General features: G+C 36.8%; 2 protein-coding genes across 2 annotated transcripts; both read right to left on the bottom strand.

The window, feature by feature from the left end:
• Nucleotides 1–1,407: 1,407 nt before the first annotated feature.
• LOC104714646 (SPX domain-containing membrane protein At1g63010) lies at nt 1,408–6,759 on the bottom strand. Its single transcript, XM_010432075.2, has 13 exons — nt 6,149–6,759; nt 5,980–6,052; nt 5,523–5,610; nt 4,492–4,589; nt 4,278–4,398; nt 3,774–4,085; nt 3,573–3,677; nt 3,036–3,490; nt 2,648–2,955; nt 2,375–2,556; nt 2,098–2,288; nt 1,812–1,945; nt 1,408–1,734 (listed from the first exon to the last, which is right to left on the bottom strand). Exons 4-13 carry the CDS (start codon nt 4,542–4,544, stop codon nt 1,496–1,498), a joined length of 2,100 nt encoding a protein of 699 aa, XP_010430377.1. The 5' UTR covers nt 4,545–4,589; nt 5,523–5,610; nt 5,980–6,052; nt 6,149–6,759; the 3' UTR covers nt 1,408–1,495.
• Nucleotides 6,760–9,201: 2,442 nt separating this feature from the next.
• LOC104714647 (DNA-directed RNA polymerase IV subunit 1) lies at nt 9,202–17,004 on the bottom strand. The gene is made up of 19 exons (XM_087466559.1): nt 16,696–17,004; nt 15,339–15,435; nt 15,135–15,255; nt 14,916–15,037; nt 14,795–14,833; nt 14,485–14,703; nt 14,234–14,386; nt 14,039–14,134; nt 12,050–13,951; nt 11,792–11,961; nt 11,637–11,703; nt 11,433–11,551; nt 11,186–11,334; nt 10,832–11,094; nt 10,572–10,745; nt 10,348–10,485; nt 10,003–10,262; nt 9,793–9,904; nt 9,202–9,713 (listed from the first exon to the last, which is right to left on the bottom strand). Exons 2-19 carry the CDS (start codon nt 15,420–15,422, stop codon nt 9,537–9,539), a joined length of 4,365 nt encoding a protein of 1,454 aa, XP_087322685.1. The 5' UTR covers nt 15,423–15,435; nt 16,696–17,004; the 3' UTR covers nt 9,202–9,536.

Here is a 17,004-nt window from a genome sequence, read left to right on the forward strand (position 1 = left end):
AGAAAACGCATTTAGCAAAGATTAGTTTTCTTAAATGGTTTTGTTACAAATGTAAACGATGGAAGGATTCTCCATTATTAGCAGGACAATAGGAAACGCATGATGCATGGTACAATCCTCTTTCATATTCCAATTTTGTTCTCCATTATATTGCTTTTGTGTTGATTCAACTATTTCTCGTCCGGGACGGCGGCTAAGACCATCTCCATTGTATTTCTCTATTTTTTCTCTAAAATAGAGTAACTCAAAAATAGAGCACTGTTTTCCTCCAATGTATTACTCTATTTTCACCTCTATAATAGAGTTAGTGTAAAAAAATAAAGGTGAGAATAGAGTTGCTCTATATATAAAGCAATCCTATTATTTTCTCTATTTTAGAGTAAAATATAGAGTAGGGTTGGAGCAAATGTTGCTCTATAATAGAGATTTGACTCTAAAATAGAGTGGGGTTGGAGATGCCCTAAGCATACCAAAAACCATATATGCTTGCGATATGTTTGTTTGGTTGATGGATTCTTTGGAGGAACTCTTAGCTGGTTTGGTTGGATGTCGCCTGACTCTTTGGGGAACTCTTCTTCATGCAGAATTGGACGTACGCCAGCTATCCTATGAAATGATCAATGCAATGTATCTTCCTTCTTCCACCAACTAAATTTTTGGATATGCTATTTCTTTTATTTTGTCAGATACAAACTTACGATTTAATTTTGGTAATTGTCTTACGCACTGATGACAGCTAAAGAGCAACTCCAGTTGTTTTGGTCAACTTACTTGAGGTTGAATAATCTGGTCGTACATGGTATAGCCGTATAGACACTAGAAATGAAGCTGAACATGTTTAAATATGTTCGAACTACAGATAAAAACCACAGCTCAATATCAAACAACATTTATCAATAATTAGAACTGAGAGACATCAACAAAAACAAAAGCGAAATCGAGATATGTAACTAACAACAGCATGAACTGAAATTGAGACAACATTAACAAGTGACTGGAACCGGAACATCAACGATAACATAAACCGGAACTGCCTACATAGAATCAAGCTAGGCTTAGTTGTTTGCTGGTGTAATCTGATGATTAGATCAATGAGCGCAAGTTGTGTAAATTCTAGGAGACAAGATAGGCATGAGTTACGGGTAGAATGTGAACTTTATCCAAACTCACACTAAGATGAATAAAACCAATAGAACAAAAGAGTAGTGAAGAAGAATAAACTAGCGATCTGAAACTTGAGGGTACAGAACTCAAAACCAAAATTTATTACAATAATAATTTAGATGAAATCTCACAATACCGGAACAATGTTTCTAACATATAGAGGATTATGTATTCCCCGTATATATATACGAGTTGACATACCTATTTAGGTCACATATACACCCATATGAATTGGAACATTGGTGACGACAAATATAATCAAATAAAGAGAGGATGATCATACACACTGTTTCTTATTCTATTTTAGAAAATTGGTAGCAAAACTCCAAAATCAATAGAGAGAGTTATAAGTACAACAAGTAGCAACAATGGAGCCAATGCAGATGACAAGTGATGGTAGAAGAGTAGCATTCAAGAGATGGCCTCGTCCCAAGTATCCTCCCAATGTTATGGTTACATCCGCCACAACCCGAGCCAACGTTCCAGCTTCTGTCGACAGCAAACCTCCGTTGTATGTTCCCTTCGATAGCCTCGATGACATTACTCGCGATAACAACGACAGATTCACACCTAAAGAAACCAAAAAAACCATTAGAGATAGGTTGGTTCTTTAAAGCAGAAAACAGAGGTTTGTTTAGTTATTATACCTTCGAGTACTTCAGCAGCTACGAACATAACGAGACCTGAGATCACATATTGTGGTACAGTGTATGGAACAAACAGGTTGAAACTGAAGAGAATCCCAAAGAAGACGATGATCTCAGATGTTAAAAGGATTTGCCTGTGAGAGAGAGAGAGACATTGCAAATCATCACCAAAATAAATATCAAAGTTTTGGATTCAATCATTAGGTATACAAAACAGGATCATCAAGCTTTTTAGATCAAAGTATTATATATTTGGTTTGGTTTGAGCTCGGGATTCCAAGATTACCTGTCTTCAAACATATTACTTATGTAACTTCCAACCAAAATGTTGATTGGCAGCACCGTGAGACCAAGGCAGGCTAGGAAGATGGCAACAGAGCTTGTTGACCAACTAAAGTAGTATGAAGTAATGACACTAGACTCTGACAGTAGTATTTCCATTGCGTACTTGAGCATGAAGTAGATCAACAGTTGAACCTGACGACCAAAACCGCACGACAAAGATTTCAGTCGCGAATCATATCTATCAAAATTATGTATTTTTGGAAAACTGATGATGGTACCTTAACAGATGGAGTAAGAAGTTGGTAAGCTGATCTGAAAGAATTTGCAGGTTTGTGAGAATCTTCTTGAGACTCTTCGCTTTCATTGCAGTCCTCTTCATCTTCTGGCTTGATTCCTGAAGTAATCAGCAAGGGCTTTCGAAGACCATCCTCGACTCTGCTACTTTCAACTCTATCTGTCACTGCATCAACCAAGAATCCAATGTTAGTTTTTGTTACAATAAAAAAAAAGGAACAGCTTTTACTACCAATAATCTTTCAAAAGCAGATTACTTGATGTTGTTTCATTTGGATTGGTTTTTTCTTCATCCTCTGTGTCACGCAATGGCTCTTTAAATGATATGCATAGCCATACCAAATAGAAAAGCCAGGCCACAGCCATAACCCACCCAGGCAAAGTAGACTGATTAAATGTAAACTTGTAGAACTTGAATTTGATTTGGAGTAAACCGGCAAGCGCGGGACCACAAGCCATTCCAAGTGCACTAGCACTCACAAAACCTGCTGATGCCTGCATTCGGATTCTCAAAGGCACACAATCACTAATATATCTCCGGTTCACAGCTCTTGCTGATCCCAACCTGCAAATTTAAAGGGTTAGTATTCGTTGTAGAAAAGGTTTACTCTTTCACACGATTCATAGGAAAATGTTTTAACTTACCCACAACAGACACGGCCGAGTAAGAGAAGCGCTATAGAATTGGCATCATAAGCCAACGCATACATTAAGTTGCCAATAAAGAGCGCAATGCTGCTAAACACAAGAGGTTTGAAGTAAGATTTGTTGGACCACGCGCTGAAATAAACTGATGAGAATACTTGAGCAATAGCCATAGATCCAATGACAACACCGCAAACCGTTGCAGCAGCACCAAGGCTCATTGAATAGTCATCTGCTGTAGGGACGATGATGTAAGTGTTGACCATGTACAAAAATGTATTTCCTAGATTCAGGAGTAACGAATTAAAATGGTAAGCCCGCTCATCGATTGCATCCTCTGAAGGAGTCACCAACTCATCTTGCATGATGAGAGCATGTTGTGCCAAGAAGTTAAGGAAATTTGTCGAGTGCGTTAGCTTGTCTACTGCGGTTTTTATTGCCTCAACCACTGGATCCTGCAGTGTTCAAGGTATGGATTAGGATTAAAAAAAAGTGCTAAATAGAGGAATCTGAATTTATATACTTTAAATGTAGTACCTGAAGTGGAAGAACAGGTTGGTCATAAATTGAATAAAAGCTTCCTTCATTTTCTTGAAGCTCATGAAGATTGCGTGAAATAGCCCCAACAACAGCTCCTACACCCTATAAATTTTCCATACACAGAACAAATTTCAGATCCCTAACAAGAAGAGCCTATAGATGAAACAGTGAAAGAGTAGTAAGGAAAAGTTAATTTACCACATGCTTAAAGACTTGTTGAAGCTGAGAGTAAGGATGATTAGCGCGGGTCTTCACGTAATAGTCAGCGAATCTATAGCCAAACCGTTTGTCAAATTTCTTAAGTATCTTGCGCAGACCAATGGCGTTAAGCTCAACGAATTTCAGAAGCTGAAGAAGGTCTCGTCCAACGTCTCTGTATGATTCTCGTAGCTCAACAATTTTTGATATGTCAGGCTGCTCAAGTATAGAATCATGAGTTTCCCTCAGTATGGCTAATCGCCCTGCGAGCAACCCTTGTTGTTCCAACATGAAAAGGACAGTTGTCTCAATCTACAAAACGATGAATCACTTTCAATATATCGAACAATTTTAACACTATAAAGGAGTTCCATGTGATCATTACAATGGTTAACAACATCTAAACGTTTCATCTAATAAACAGAAACAAAACCTCAGAGATGCACGGACAATAACAACTCAGTGAGAGTAGTATTCGAATAAAATCATCTTGACGTAACATACCTGAGTATCGAGCATCCTTGAGAAATCTTTGAGAACATGGCGAGGATGTTGAGATCCGCCTTGGATTTGTTCAGCATATTGCTTCACTTTCTTCTTCATCAATTTGTAATTGATGTAATAGCTACAAGGGAAACCATGCATCAAATTATCATTTTGATCACAAGATAAATTAAGATGCAGCTAAAACTGAGAGATGTCGTAAGAAAATGCATACCCTCTCCATTCTTCAATTTGTTTCCGCTGCAAATATTTCCCAAACGCCACCATCTTTTTATGGCATAGAGCAGCAGAGCACAAAGTTTAGATAAGAGCCTGAGAAGAATGTCGAAATTAGAACAACCTGATACCACTTATATATAGTTTTGTATTTTTTGTCAACTTTGACAAACCAAACAGAGAATGGGTTTGTGCCTTTGTGGCATACGGAAAATGAATTAAATACAAATACAAAATAATATCATCCAAAGTCAATATAGCATTCATGAACAGTCATCAAATCCCAAAATGGAAAGGAGAGAAAGAGAACATTTCCAAAAACATTCTTGACACATTCAAAGCTCCTGAAGACTTAAGATATACAAATCAATCCACAACAAGCCTTACCCAATGGAGCTAACCAAAATATTATAAACTCAACCTCATCACTACACAAAACAATATCAAGGAAAGCACAAGTCACAAAGAAAGCTATACAAATAGATTCAAGAGGCATAAACACAAGTTAGATTCAAAGGAGTTACGCGAACCAGATTGAGGAAGTGAAAGAAAGAGTCAAGGACAACAACAAAAAAAAACAATTTGACTCAAGCACGAAGAAATCATAAAGCATTTAAAAGGAATAAATCTCAAATGGATAGTGAATTTGGTAAGTAATCTGGTAGTGCTCAAGCACAATTACAAATTACAGTTATAGAAACCAAATCAAGAAAATTTCCAAGTTACACTTTCTATATAAAAAAAACACATTTATAAGAAAGTCAGCGGCTAAACATGGCTGGCTATATCTCAATAAGCAGCCATGTGCTTAGAATGATACGATCACGCAGAAATCAATCACTAAGGACATTAAAAATACCAAATCAAATCAAATCGAAATTTTTTGAAGAAACAATCAAAAACTCATCTCATTTTCTACTTTTAAAACTCTTGCATTTCAATTCACCACGATTCTTTTGTTCTCAGCACATAAGCCAAAACAGAGATCTTAGTTAAAAAAAACAACTCATAATGTTTTTTTTTTTTTACCTCTGGTCTCTCCTCTTGTTCTTCTTCTGGTTCTTCTTGAATACAAAATGCTGATGTTTCCTTGAGAGATCTTATACAGATGAAATCTCTGGAAAAAAACAAAAGGATTAAAATAGTGCAGCTAAAGAGATCAGAACACACGAGCTTAGCATTAAGGAAGGCCTACTACACAAAAAATAAATAAATATTAATAGTATAAATTAGATCTTAGTGGAGTCAATGATAAATGTATTTCTAAAGCAGCCAACTTGCTTTAGTAGGCCAAATTGGGTTTGCCCTGTTAAAAGAAAAAGAAAACTCCACACCTCATAGCAAACATATAAAAAACGCCAAAAAAGTTATAAACTTTTTCTAACATGGAGTCGCATCCAACCTTAGATTCTCTCTTCTCTTGTCAACTTTTTCATTCTCTCTGAACAAAATCAAACAAAACAAAAAAAGAACACAAATGCAATACCTGAAATTGATTGGAAAAATCCAAACTTTATTGTCCTGATTTTGAGAAATAGATGACCATCAACGTGACAAACCTGAGAAAAAAAAAAACAACAAATCTGGATCAAAAGATCCTTCTTTTATGAGTTTATACAATACAAAGAAAAGAACTGAGAAAGAGAAACACAAACCCCAGAAGTAAAGCTTCGATTTTTGTGTAGACCCAAAAGAACCCAGAACGATAAGAAAAAAAAAAAAAAAAAAAAGAGAGAATCTTGGAGAGAGTCTGGGGACTAATTGATCATTTGGGTAGATCGCAGAATCTTATAAGGAGAGTTGTAATGTGATTTCATCAAAATCGCATACGCATTTACTCAGATGGACCCAATCATTGAGGACAAAAAAAAACTTGAACAATCAAATCGTGGCTGCCGAAAGTGTCCTTAAGTTTCATGTTTTTAATAATGAGCGCTTTTACGAAATTATATGAAATTTCGGGGTCTAAAGTGACAATAAAACTATTTTAAGTCGGCCTCTTATGGAAAAAAAGAAGTAATTAATATAAATATAACGTTGTTCCTGATATTCTCTGTCGTTATAGAAGATCATATGATTTTAATTAAGCATATAATCCGAAATTGAAAAGGAAATATAGAAATAAAATATTTGATAAACTTCTTTCTTCGATTTTGATGTTTATGAAATGATATAAATGAATAGGCATGGAGTCGTGTAGATGTGTCCCGTATGGCCGTATTCGATTTGTCTTCATCTTATGAATAATATGTCATGGACTCTCATTATGTCCGTATTCAATTTTTTTTATACATAAAACGACACAATTTTAGTTGAAATATTTAAATAATTAGGTGGCAGATATTTTCTCATATTATTGCTTTTAATATAACCATTAGTAGTGAGGACAAAATATATGAGATAACTTGTTTTGGACATAAAACTTACCAAGAATAAACATAATACTTATATTATTATTGTGCAGCCACACATATACAGTATATATTTAACTCATTTTGTAAAAGTTTACCTATAATACTTTTATCAATCATGGACCAGTGGTCCAACGTGATACTCATTTTTCTAATAGAGGACCAAAATGACACTCGTAAATATTCTATTAACCCAATTATTGTATTAAAAAACGTGTAAAGACTAATTTTTTTATTACGTGATACACTACACATATTTTGTAGATATTGTAATACAGTATATTCAAAGTTCTGATAGTATATTCTGATATAGTTTAACTTATTTTAACAGCAGAACGACATAGAAGTTTTAAGAAGATAGGAGTATTAATCTAATATCAGTACTAACTACCAACTATAGAGTTTGAATCCTTTGTTAATTTGATATTATTAATCTAAGCCGCAGAACATTAAAGTGCTTTTACGACGCTTATAATTTCTACAGATTATACTTATATACATGTATATTAGTATATACTGTATAACTTTGCATGGTGTCAGATATTTCTTGAGTTAATAGGAATATAGTATTAAATAACTTAGTATAAAGCACAAATTGCTAAGGCTGCACTCATTATTACGCGTCTACATTTTAGTGGTCACCATAATTAAATCTTATCTTTTGATTTGCTAAGGTTTTCTTCTCTGATGCAGAATTGAAGAAAACGCTTTATGACTAGAAGCCTAGAAGCTAGTGTGTGTCTCTAGTGGCATTATGAGTTCACGACATGTGTCTTTGACACCAAACTCTACTTTTGAATCCATTGCCATGTATAAATTATAAATGGCCTAAAAAAAAAATAGCTAAAGATAAAACCAAAGCAAGTGCAGTTGTGGTCTTGTGGACCTGTGTAAGAGAGTATGAGAAGATGACATGCAATTCTCTAGAAGCGAAAGACGATATCAAGAAGAATCTAAATCGATCTTTAATTTGTTTGGTGCTACTTCTTTTCAAAAATATGGATATATAGTTTTATTGCTATAATGATTTACAAAAATATTAAAGTTATAGGTGGTTTGATTACAAGGTGATTGAGAATACTTGAGAATTGAGATCAATACTACCTCAAAAACAAAACTTCTATATCTTTCGAGACAGTGTTTTAGTGCATTCATATATGATATAACCGGACCAAGGACTGTTGTTTTTGTATTAATCTGCTGATTGATTGGTTCAAAACAACGAATAGACGTCAATAGTTTAAGAGAATTTTATAATAAACAGAGTGAACGTTTACAATGAGTACAATGTACAATAGTCAGAATATATATAAACCGATCGTCAATTATTATCAATAAAGATAAAGAAAAGAGTTGTAACAATTAACAACCACATGTTTGAAACCAGAAAGCAAAAAAAAGCAACCACATGTTTTGCGTCTTTTAGGGATCTTGATACGACTTTGGCAGGGAGCTGAATTCGGAATAATTTGGCAGGGATATCTTGATAACTAGACTAGACTCTTTTGGGGCCTCTCATTGACATTACAGGAGAAGGTTGGACCTATAACCTCAGGTCCTTTTGTGATTGTACGTAGTCGTACGTAGCAGATGCACTTGGAGGTGGTGAATATATGGTGGATTCTGAGCAGTAAGTAGATCAAAGTAAGAACGTTGTGATTTGATTTGCTGCGGTTAGTGTTTTTAGTTTTTACCCTCTTGACCCTAAATTTGATTGGCATAATAAAGCCGTTTGGATTAATGGAAGGATTGATTACACACGCCTTCATTTGTTTCTGGTTGATTAAAAAGACAGTTAATGATATGATTTATTGAAAGTCATAATGATGTAAAAACATAAAACAGGTGTAGTTGTTTGATGAAATGATTACTACTTCTATAACCTTATAAAAAACATATTTTTGTTAAGGATAATGATTCGATCACAGTCACACAAAAAGACAAAATATGATATGAGGATCATAACCGATCTAAACCGTTAGCTTAACCGGAGGATGATACACAAGATTGAAATAGAGAGATCATTAACTAATTGTGTATAATCTAAATCTTAACCAGGACAAAACAAAGCATAACCAAAGAAACAAATAAGCTTTGATAAAGCAAAATAAGTTTTCACCTCTCAATCTCTCATAAGAGAAACAGAAGATGCCATAACTTATAAGAGTCATAAGCGAATTGCATGATAACCGATCTAAGCCGGGTAAAGAAAGAACAAATTGTATAAGAACCAAGATGATGTAATAAGAGGATCATAATGCAATTATATGAAGACCGATCTAAACCGGGAAAAGATAGAACAGAACATAACCAGATATTTTCATAGTCAAACCGGATATTTTCAAAGTTTACAAAAACAGAAACAGAAACAGAACAGAAGCCTCCTTTGCCAGCTTCTCGTTGCTGCTTCCACTAAGTAATTAACCTTTAAGCCTTTTTAGATCCAAAAAGGCAAAGGTATTACATAGTGAAAGGAGCAAAAAGAAGCTTAGAGCAAAGGCAAAAGGCTTTTCCCCTACATCTATCTAATCACATTTCAGACACACTTACACTTATCTTTTTTCCCTACATTGTTCGAAATTATATATATCGACATAAAGACAAGTCTTTTCGTTTCCTTTTATTTTACGATTTACCGGTGCTGGACCTTACCATTCTTAAGATACTTTGACTTGTAGAAGTTCATTTTCCCTGGTGCAATGATCTTTGTTGCTCCTAAGACACACTTGTGGTACGAAAAGTCTTCTGTTGTCTCGTCTATTCTTACAACCTCAAAGCAACGGGAATCTCCGTGCTTCGAATTAGCGACCTGCACAAAGAAACCGGGTCAGGATCTTTTATGTTTTCAAGAATTGTCTGAGTTTTTTCTTTTCTTTCATATGATTTACCCGGATTCCTTGGAAGCCTGGTCCGATTTTCTCAGCCATGTTGGGGTGGAAGCACAAAACCATGCTGACAAATGTCTCATCTCTCTCACTCAACGGAGCATTGATTTCGTAACTGAGATATCAAAAAAGATGAATCTTTACTGTTCTTTGAACAGAAAAGAAGAAACAAAATCAAAACATTGACACTGAGGTTGTGTGTTTTCGACTTACTTGTAGAGTATGAGTTTCAGTGACCGGGAAAGATTCTCAATGTCGTCCCATGTAAACATCGTTTTAAGCTGTGACAGAGAAATCCCTTTCCCATTGAGTGCCTTGAAAGCTTTGGGGAATCCGGTATCAAGCATGTTTAATGGCTGGACTGTGAATCTGTCTGATTTGGGTGCAGAGCTTGTTGCAAGCTTTGTCACTGTCTTTAGAGGTGTGCTACTCAGAACTTCATACACATCCACCGGTGTAGTAAACCCATGAACCTGATGCATGCATAAAGACACTCATCAAACCACTGAAGTTTGTGATCAAAACGGATTAAAAAAAAGAGTAAAAGTTATTATTAACCTTTGGCGAAATGATGATTTCGAATTGATCTCCAGTTCCAAAACCAGGAACTTTTCCCCAAGCTAAGGCGTCGATAGACCCTTGAAGCTGGTCTATGACACCTTCCTTAGCAGCTTTGAGAAAGCATTGACTTGGACTCTGTCGAGATTAAGCAAGCATTAAGTATCAAATCATATCCAATATAAGCTTGGTATAAGAAAAATAACTTGGGATTAGAAACATACCGAGAAGCATGCTTGAGTAAAAGGTGCAGGAGTGGACTCAGCTTGTCTTTGTTTACTCCAACCTTTGGCGTTTAATGCCACAAATTCTCCGGTAATAGAGAGACTATCAGCTACGAGAAGCAGATGTTCTTTTAGTATTGTCTTACCGGTATCTGACACCGCGGACTCCAAATTCTGCAGCCACAAAAAAAAAACACTTAAAACAATAGAAGCAGCGAGACCAAGAAAACAAAGAAAATGTTAAAGAAACCGATACTGACTGCTACGAAAATGTTCCTTCCAGCGTCTATTCCAAAAACCGAGCAGCATTGTCGGATATTATCAGGATGGCTTCGGCTCCAGTCAATCATATCCATGATGGGAAGACAGGTTTCTAAGAGAGCGCTCCAACAGTTTCGTTTTCCCCGATCTCCATACATTGTAACCCTCAAGTAAAGCTCACCTGCCAAATGATTCCTGTTCCTTTTTGGCGCTTTTGGACGGTCGGTCCACAAAACATCGACCTTTTTAATCTCTTGGTAACCTGCAAAAACAGATGACAGAACTCATAAGAACAATAATAACAAAACAAGAACTGTTCAGCTTGCTTGTCTTTTGATTCATCCAAATTTTACCTTTGACAGGAGTGTCAAGAAGAAAAGGGATCAAAACGAGACGAATGGCATCCAGTTCCAGAGAGGAGTGCTTTGAGGCTTCGATTACAGTCACCGTTATGCAAAAGCTATCATCCTTCATTGCCTCATCGTCTGAAGAGCAGTGGTTCCTAATCCACAACACATAAATGTATAACAAATCAGTGTCTAATAAAGACATTAAAAGCTATATAAAACATGTCTGATACAATTTCAGGGATGTTCTTACGTGCTTTGTATATCCAAATCAGCTAGATCAAGCTTCAGTTCTCTGATCCTGCTCTTGTACTGCTCGTTTAATGAGGAAACAACAGATTCTGCGTTCAGCTGTTTCTGCTTTAGTACTTTCTGTGAAATTAAAGAAGAGGTTCATTAGAATCTGTTCATAATCATATATAGATGTATGTGGCTTTATGTGTGTATGAGTTTGTACCTCGGAGATGTGAAAATGGCAGACCCACGGGCTTAATGGTACTTCCGTGTCGGCACTTGGAGAGAATCTATGAACCAAAAGAAGACGATAAACATTTGTTAAGAGATTCTTTTTAACCAAAAAGATTCATAAAAAAGTCAGTTGAAGTTACCAACATTATCATAGATGTTGAAACGATCTCTGAGAAACTAAGTTTCTCCAAGTGGTTCTTGATCTCCAGTGCCCCGTATTCAAACCCGTGCTTTTTCTTTGAAAGGGCTTCCGACAAATACAAAGACACTGTCTGTTCTCGTTGACCTTTCTTTGATCCACATTCCAAGGTATTCTGTAGAAAGAGATTTAAAGGCTACTTAGAGAAATCTAAAAGATAAACTGGAAACGATTGAATGAATCAAGAAGAAGAAGAAGAAGACCTTAAGATTCAGAAGCGGCGAAGTTTCAAGAAGGCTGACTGGCTGGTCCAACGCGCTGTAAGCTGCCTCAGATAATGCACAAGCAGAGAGTGAACCAAGTGCTTCACCGGTGATTTCTTCAACGGGACCATCAGTCTCATAAGTAAACTGGACTACCTGGTTCCCGAAAGAATTTCTCACTGTACCATCATAAGCAGCGTATATGTCCCGCATGAAGAACATTAATCTTCTGCTCAGTGTCCCTGGGAGATCCGCATTACCACTGAATGAGCTGTCACGACTTGTAACTGAATGAACAAAAGATTCCAACGGATTCAGACCCGTTAGAAACGAGTTCTCAATGACTCCATAAGGAACATATGACTCAGTAGCGGTTTTGTCTTCTCCCTTTCCACCGCCGCGAAGTGGACTGTTAGGGTCATTCCAAGAAGCACAAGTCAGCTTGCGTGGAAACCCAAAGGACAAAGCAACTGCTGAATTCTGCAGACCGATACACATACTGTGCTGAACCAGCTTCCCAATATTCCCTTTGCTACCAGCTTTCGACATGATCAAGAAAGAGTTGGACTGGTCGCCATACCTATACGCCAGTGCCTGAACATCTCTATAAGCATCCTTAAAAGCGCTAACTGCAATTTTGCTTAATCTAGCTGATTTTTGTCTATCATAACAGAACCGAGCCAAATCCCCAACTGCATCCTCTTCCTCATCCTCCCCATTATCTGCAAGCAGATCTCTCCAAGATTCAACCATTAGCTGTTGCTTGTTGCACACTTGTTCAGCTTCCAGCAATCCGTATCTAATCTCTTCAGTCAAGTTTTTACGAGACTGTGGATCAGAGGAAAGGTACAAATCCGCCAAGGACACACTCAATCCTCGCATCAACAACCACTGAGATAGCATTTCTTGAGCTGAATGGATGATTTCAAGAACTTTCCCTTGGTCATGTTTAAGCAAGCCCTGGATAAAATTCCCTTCTACATCCCGGAGCCAAGCTGATCCTTCAGAGGAAGACAAAAGCTCTCCATTACTCACAACCACATTATTCAGAGGGTAAGTGTAGTCAAACCCGGGAGGAAACAGCATCCCAAAAAGCTGCATTCCCGTCCACTGAGCCTCAGTGCTAGAAGGAGAAGCTTGGATTATCGCAGGAGGAGGAGGCTGAAATGGGCAGTACATTTGAAGCTGCTGGATCTGAGCTCGATTCAGATAACAGTTTTTCTCAACATTAACCAGATAAGCTGCCGTCATGCTATCTTGTCCTAAAGAAAGCAAATTCCGACCATTCTGTCGGTTAATAAGCTGCTTATCCAAAGCAACAAGCTCATCAAGCTCAACCTTTGCTTGAACAGACTGAGGAATGTAACCGTGAAGACAATCTCCATCAAAATCACCACGAAACGGCAAACAGCAGATAGGATTCAAGGAGACAACAGAGATCGTAGGGAGGAGTCTAACAGACATTGCAATAAGAGAATGCTGATGAATCGAAGGCGGTCTGTTCATAAGCACTGTGTCTCCATCCATTAAAGGCCTGAAAATTTTGTCTCCAGCTTGGAGGTCGTCGATTTGTCGAATAGCCACCAAGATATCTCCTCTTCTCCCAAGCACCTCTTTACGTATCACGAACAGTCTGTGGAAAACGTAAGCGACAAGCCGTTCCTTGTTCCATTCGTTAAGATTCTCTGATACTTGAAGCCTTTCTGCTATCGTCTGAGGTATGCCAATCTCGTGGAGCTTCAAGGAAGGATCACCAACTACTACTGTCCTGAATGAATGGTCACTTCTTTTACCAAGCAGCACGTCTTTCATGAACCTTAGACCGCATAGTGTAGGAGTGTCTGACTTCTTTTGGTATGGATTTGCTGAATCTTGACTCGAAGACATATTCTCCGAAAAGAGCTGTGTGAAAAAAGAAACTAGAATTACTGAAACCTTCACAGATGAACAGAAACAAGAGTTTAAATCTATCAGAAAACTACTGCTTACTCTGGAGTATTGCATGCATTCGATCACACGAGAACTCAAATCAAGTGTGTTTCCCTGGAAGCCGATTAGTTTCTTGTAGATTCGACTCCGCTCATCCTATGAATTTGTAGCAAAAAAACACGAAAAGTATTAAGAGAAAAAGCATACCATGGACTGACTTGCAAACAAGTTACAAAGAAAAACATGTTAACTTACAAAGATTAGTCGAGCTCCGTTGAACTGATGGACTATTTCAGTTACACGGTAAGCGTTTGGTGTAACAGGAAGAGATGCCATACTTAGAGAGTCGAACATGGGGATGTCCTTCTTGATGAGCCTCTGATCAATCCCAGATAACAGAGTATAAGCCTGCACAAAAAAAAAGGTGAAAATTTCAGAAAACTATATATATAGTAAGAAAATTTTATCAAGTCTCCGAAGTTATACATTTCACTATTATGATATACCTGTGCATGCGTTAGAATACGTTTGGTTTCTTTCAGACAGCTCTCATCAATATTGGGGTCTTTTGGCAAAAAACTCCAATAGTCAGATGGCAATGTTGCCACTCCCCGTTTCTTGAGTTTCATCACAGACTCTTCGTTTACTTCAACAACGATTCCGGATCTCCTGAAGACTTCTTTAGTAGTTACCCTAAACTTCATTAGAGGATAACCTGTATTCGACTGAAACATATAAACAAAAACATAAAAATTAGAGAGTAAGAACAAAGTTTTTTAACATGAGAAAAATTAGTTGCAATCAAACTAATCTTACAGTGCAATATCTACATCTATCAGGCTGGTCTTCTGTAATCTGTAACAACAAACAAAGGCGACATTAGTATAATGTAGTTCCAAAAAACAAACAATAAAAGGATTTGGAAAGACTCTTGAACCTGAAACTGCTTTTTATGAATGTATTTACAGCCAGGGCAGATTTTGTTGAGCAATGCAGCTATCTCCTTGAGGAAGTACGGGTTAATTATCGGATACTGAAAATGTACAACCCCAAAATGCCCTAAGCAGAAAGAAAAAGAAGCATATTCAATGAACTGAACATATATGAGGCAAGAGATGCAACAACAATATCGCCAAAACCAGATTCTTTACTATACCTTCGCAAACTTTTCGATCTTTGCTGCCACAGGTTCTGCAGATAGCCTCCGGATTTGGTAGCCCTAGCCGAGAATCAGTCACCTGATTCGCTGATTCAACCGGTATAACAGACATTTTCTCCTATAACAAAGTGCCATTACATTTAATATATGCTCAATCTACTCGAAAAAAAACAACGAAGATTAACGAAGGAAAACACTTACTCGATCATTGTTATTTGAAATCCTAAAACCTATTGAGGTTAGAGTTGCAATGGGGACCTGAAGCTCCTCGCAATCGTTGTCCATGTTGAAGAGACTCCTACAAGAAGAGAAATCATCAATACGGCCAATCAAGATACTAAAGTGAAAACATCAGTAAAACCTTTAGTGATCAAACCCAATGTGCAGGACATGAAACAAAACTAATTTTAAGCATTTCATCAGCCAGACATAAAACAAACAACTCTATCTCACATATTGACCACTGAGAAACAGACAACCTTTTGGTTTAGGACAAATTTGTAAGCAGAAACACACAAAAGGTTTTAAACTTCGAACACAAATCATTAAAAGATTACAGTTACTTTTGCAGCTTAAAACATCTTATTAGATTTACTGATTGAATACAAAGAGTATCTACCACAAACCCCAACAAATCAAACCAGAGCAAAACTATACCAAAAGAAGGATTTGAACTTTTGAACTCTTAACATTAATTGAAACTCTTAACATAGAGCTAAAATCTCACTGATAGATTGTGTGTCGCCGGCTAAAAGTTCTTGGGTTCATAAAAGTAGAGAAATCGTCAAAACGATCAGATTTTTTTATATGTACCGTCTCTAGTCATCAATCTAATGGTGCAAAAATATGAAACAAAAACCAATCTTTTAGCTTTTTCACTGACCAGACCACAAACCAAACAACTCTCTCTCTCTCTCTCTGGTCAAATATTTGACGAAAGAGAAACAGACAACTTTTGTTAATGGACAAAAGTGTTACCAAAATCTGTCTCTGTGACTGGCCTATCAAAAAACAAGTTGAATTACTGATAGAACCTAACATGAACACCCAAAAAAAGGAGAAAACATGTTCAGACATAGAAAGATACTAACTCAAAAAAAAAAATTGTAAAGAACACACACGCACATAAAAAATAAAAAAGGTTCAAACTTTGAACACACATTATTCATGGACCCAAAAGAAAAAAGTCACTGCCAAGCAAAACAAAAAAGGACAAAAACCCTTTTACAACTTGTAAGGCCTCACAAAAACCCTTCTCTCGCATTGAGACGATCTCTCTAAAACAAAGATTTCTGATAAGAACATGCATAGAACAAAGAACTTAACTTTTCACAATCATACAAAAACTTTTAGAAAAACAGAACAAGATGTCCACAGACAACGATCGACCAAAAGAACCCACAAAGCAAAAAAACAAGAAAAGGCATCAGAGAGAGAGAGAGAGAGTGATCAATCAAGAAAACTCAAAGAGAGAAACAAAAAAAAAATTACCAAAAAAGGTAAAAAACGAAAGGAAACCCAGAAGAGGATTGAGACAAAGAACAATGTAGTTACTTACTTGTTTCGCCGAACAGAGGATCTCACTTCGTAGTAAATGATCCAATTGAAACAGTGCACTGATAAAAAAAACCTTCACGGTTTCTGATTCCGACGGAAGAACCCCGGAGAAAAGAAGAAACCAAAAAAAAAAAAAAAAAAAGAAGAGAGAAAAGGAAAGGAAAAAAATCGAAATCGGAGGCTTTTGAGAAGCCGCCGTTTGTATTCCCAAAGGAAACGGGAAAAAGTGAGAAAGCAGAGAAAACGAAGAAAACTCGATTCTACCTATAAAGTCCAATTGAGTCCTTCTTTTTGGAATTTGAGAAGTAAC

This window comes from Camelina sativa, chromosome 9 (genome assembly GCF_030686135.1).
Source record: "Camelina sativa cultivar CO46 ecotype springtype chromosome 9, ASM3068613v1".
Lineage (NCBI taxonomy): Eukaryota > Viridiplantae > Streptophyta > Magnoliopsida > Brassicales > Brassicaceae > Camelina > Camelina sativa.

Bases quoted from the DNA above. Each gene is read 5' to 3' on its own strand.
- LOC104714646 (XM_010432075.2), bottom strand. From the start codon at position 4,544: ATGGTGGCGTTTGGGAAATATTTGCAGCGGAAACAAATTGAAGAATGG. The intron at 4,086-4,277 runs GTATGTTACGTC...ATCGTTTTGTAG, and splicing joins CAAGGATGCTCGATACTCAG to ATTGAGACAACTGTCCTTTT. The intron at 2,557-2,647 runs GTAATCTGCTTT...TGGTTGATGCAG, and splicing joins TCCAAATGAAACAACATCAA to TGACAGATAGAGTTGAAAGT.
- LOC104714647 (XM_087466559.1), bottom strand. From the start codon at position 15,422: ATGGACAACGATTGCGAGGAGCTTCAGGTCCCCATTGCAACTCTAACC. The intron at 13,952-14,038 runs GTAAGCAGTAGT...TTTTTCACACAG, and splicing joins AATGCATGCAATACTCCAGA to CTCTTTTCGGAGAATATGTC. The intron at 10,263-10,347 runs GTTAATAATAAC...TGCATGCATCAG, and splicing joins AAATCATCATTTCGCCAAAG to GTTCATGGGTTTACTACACC.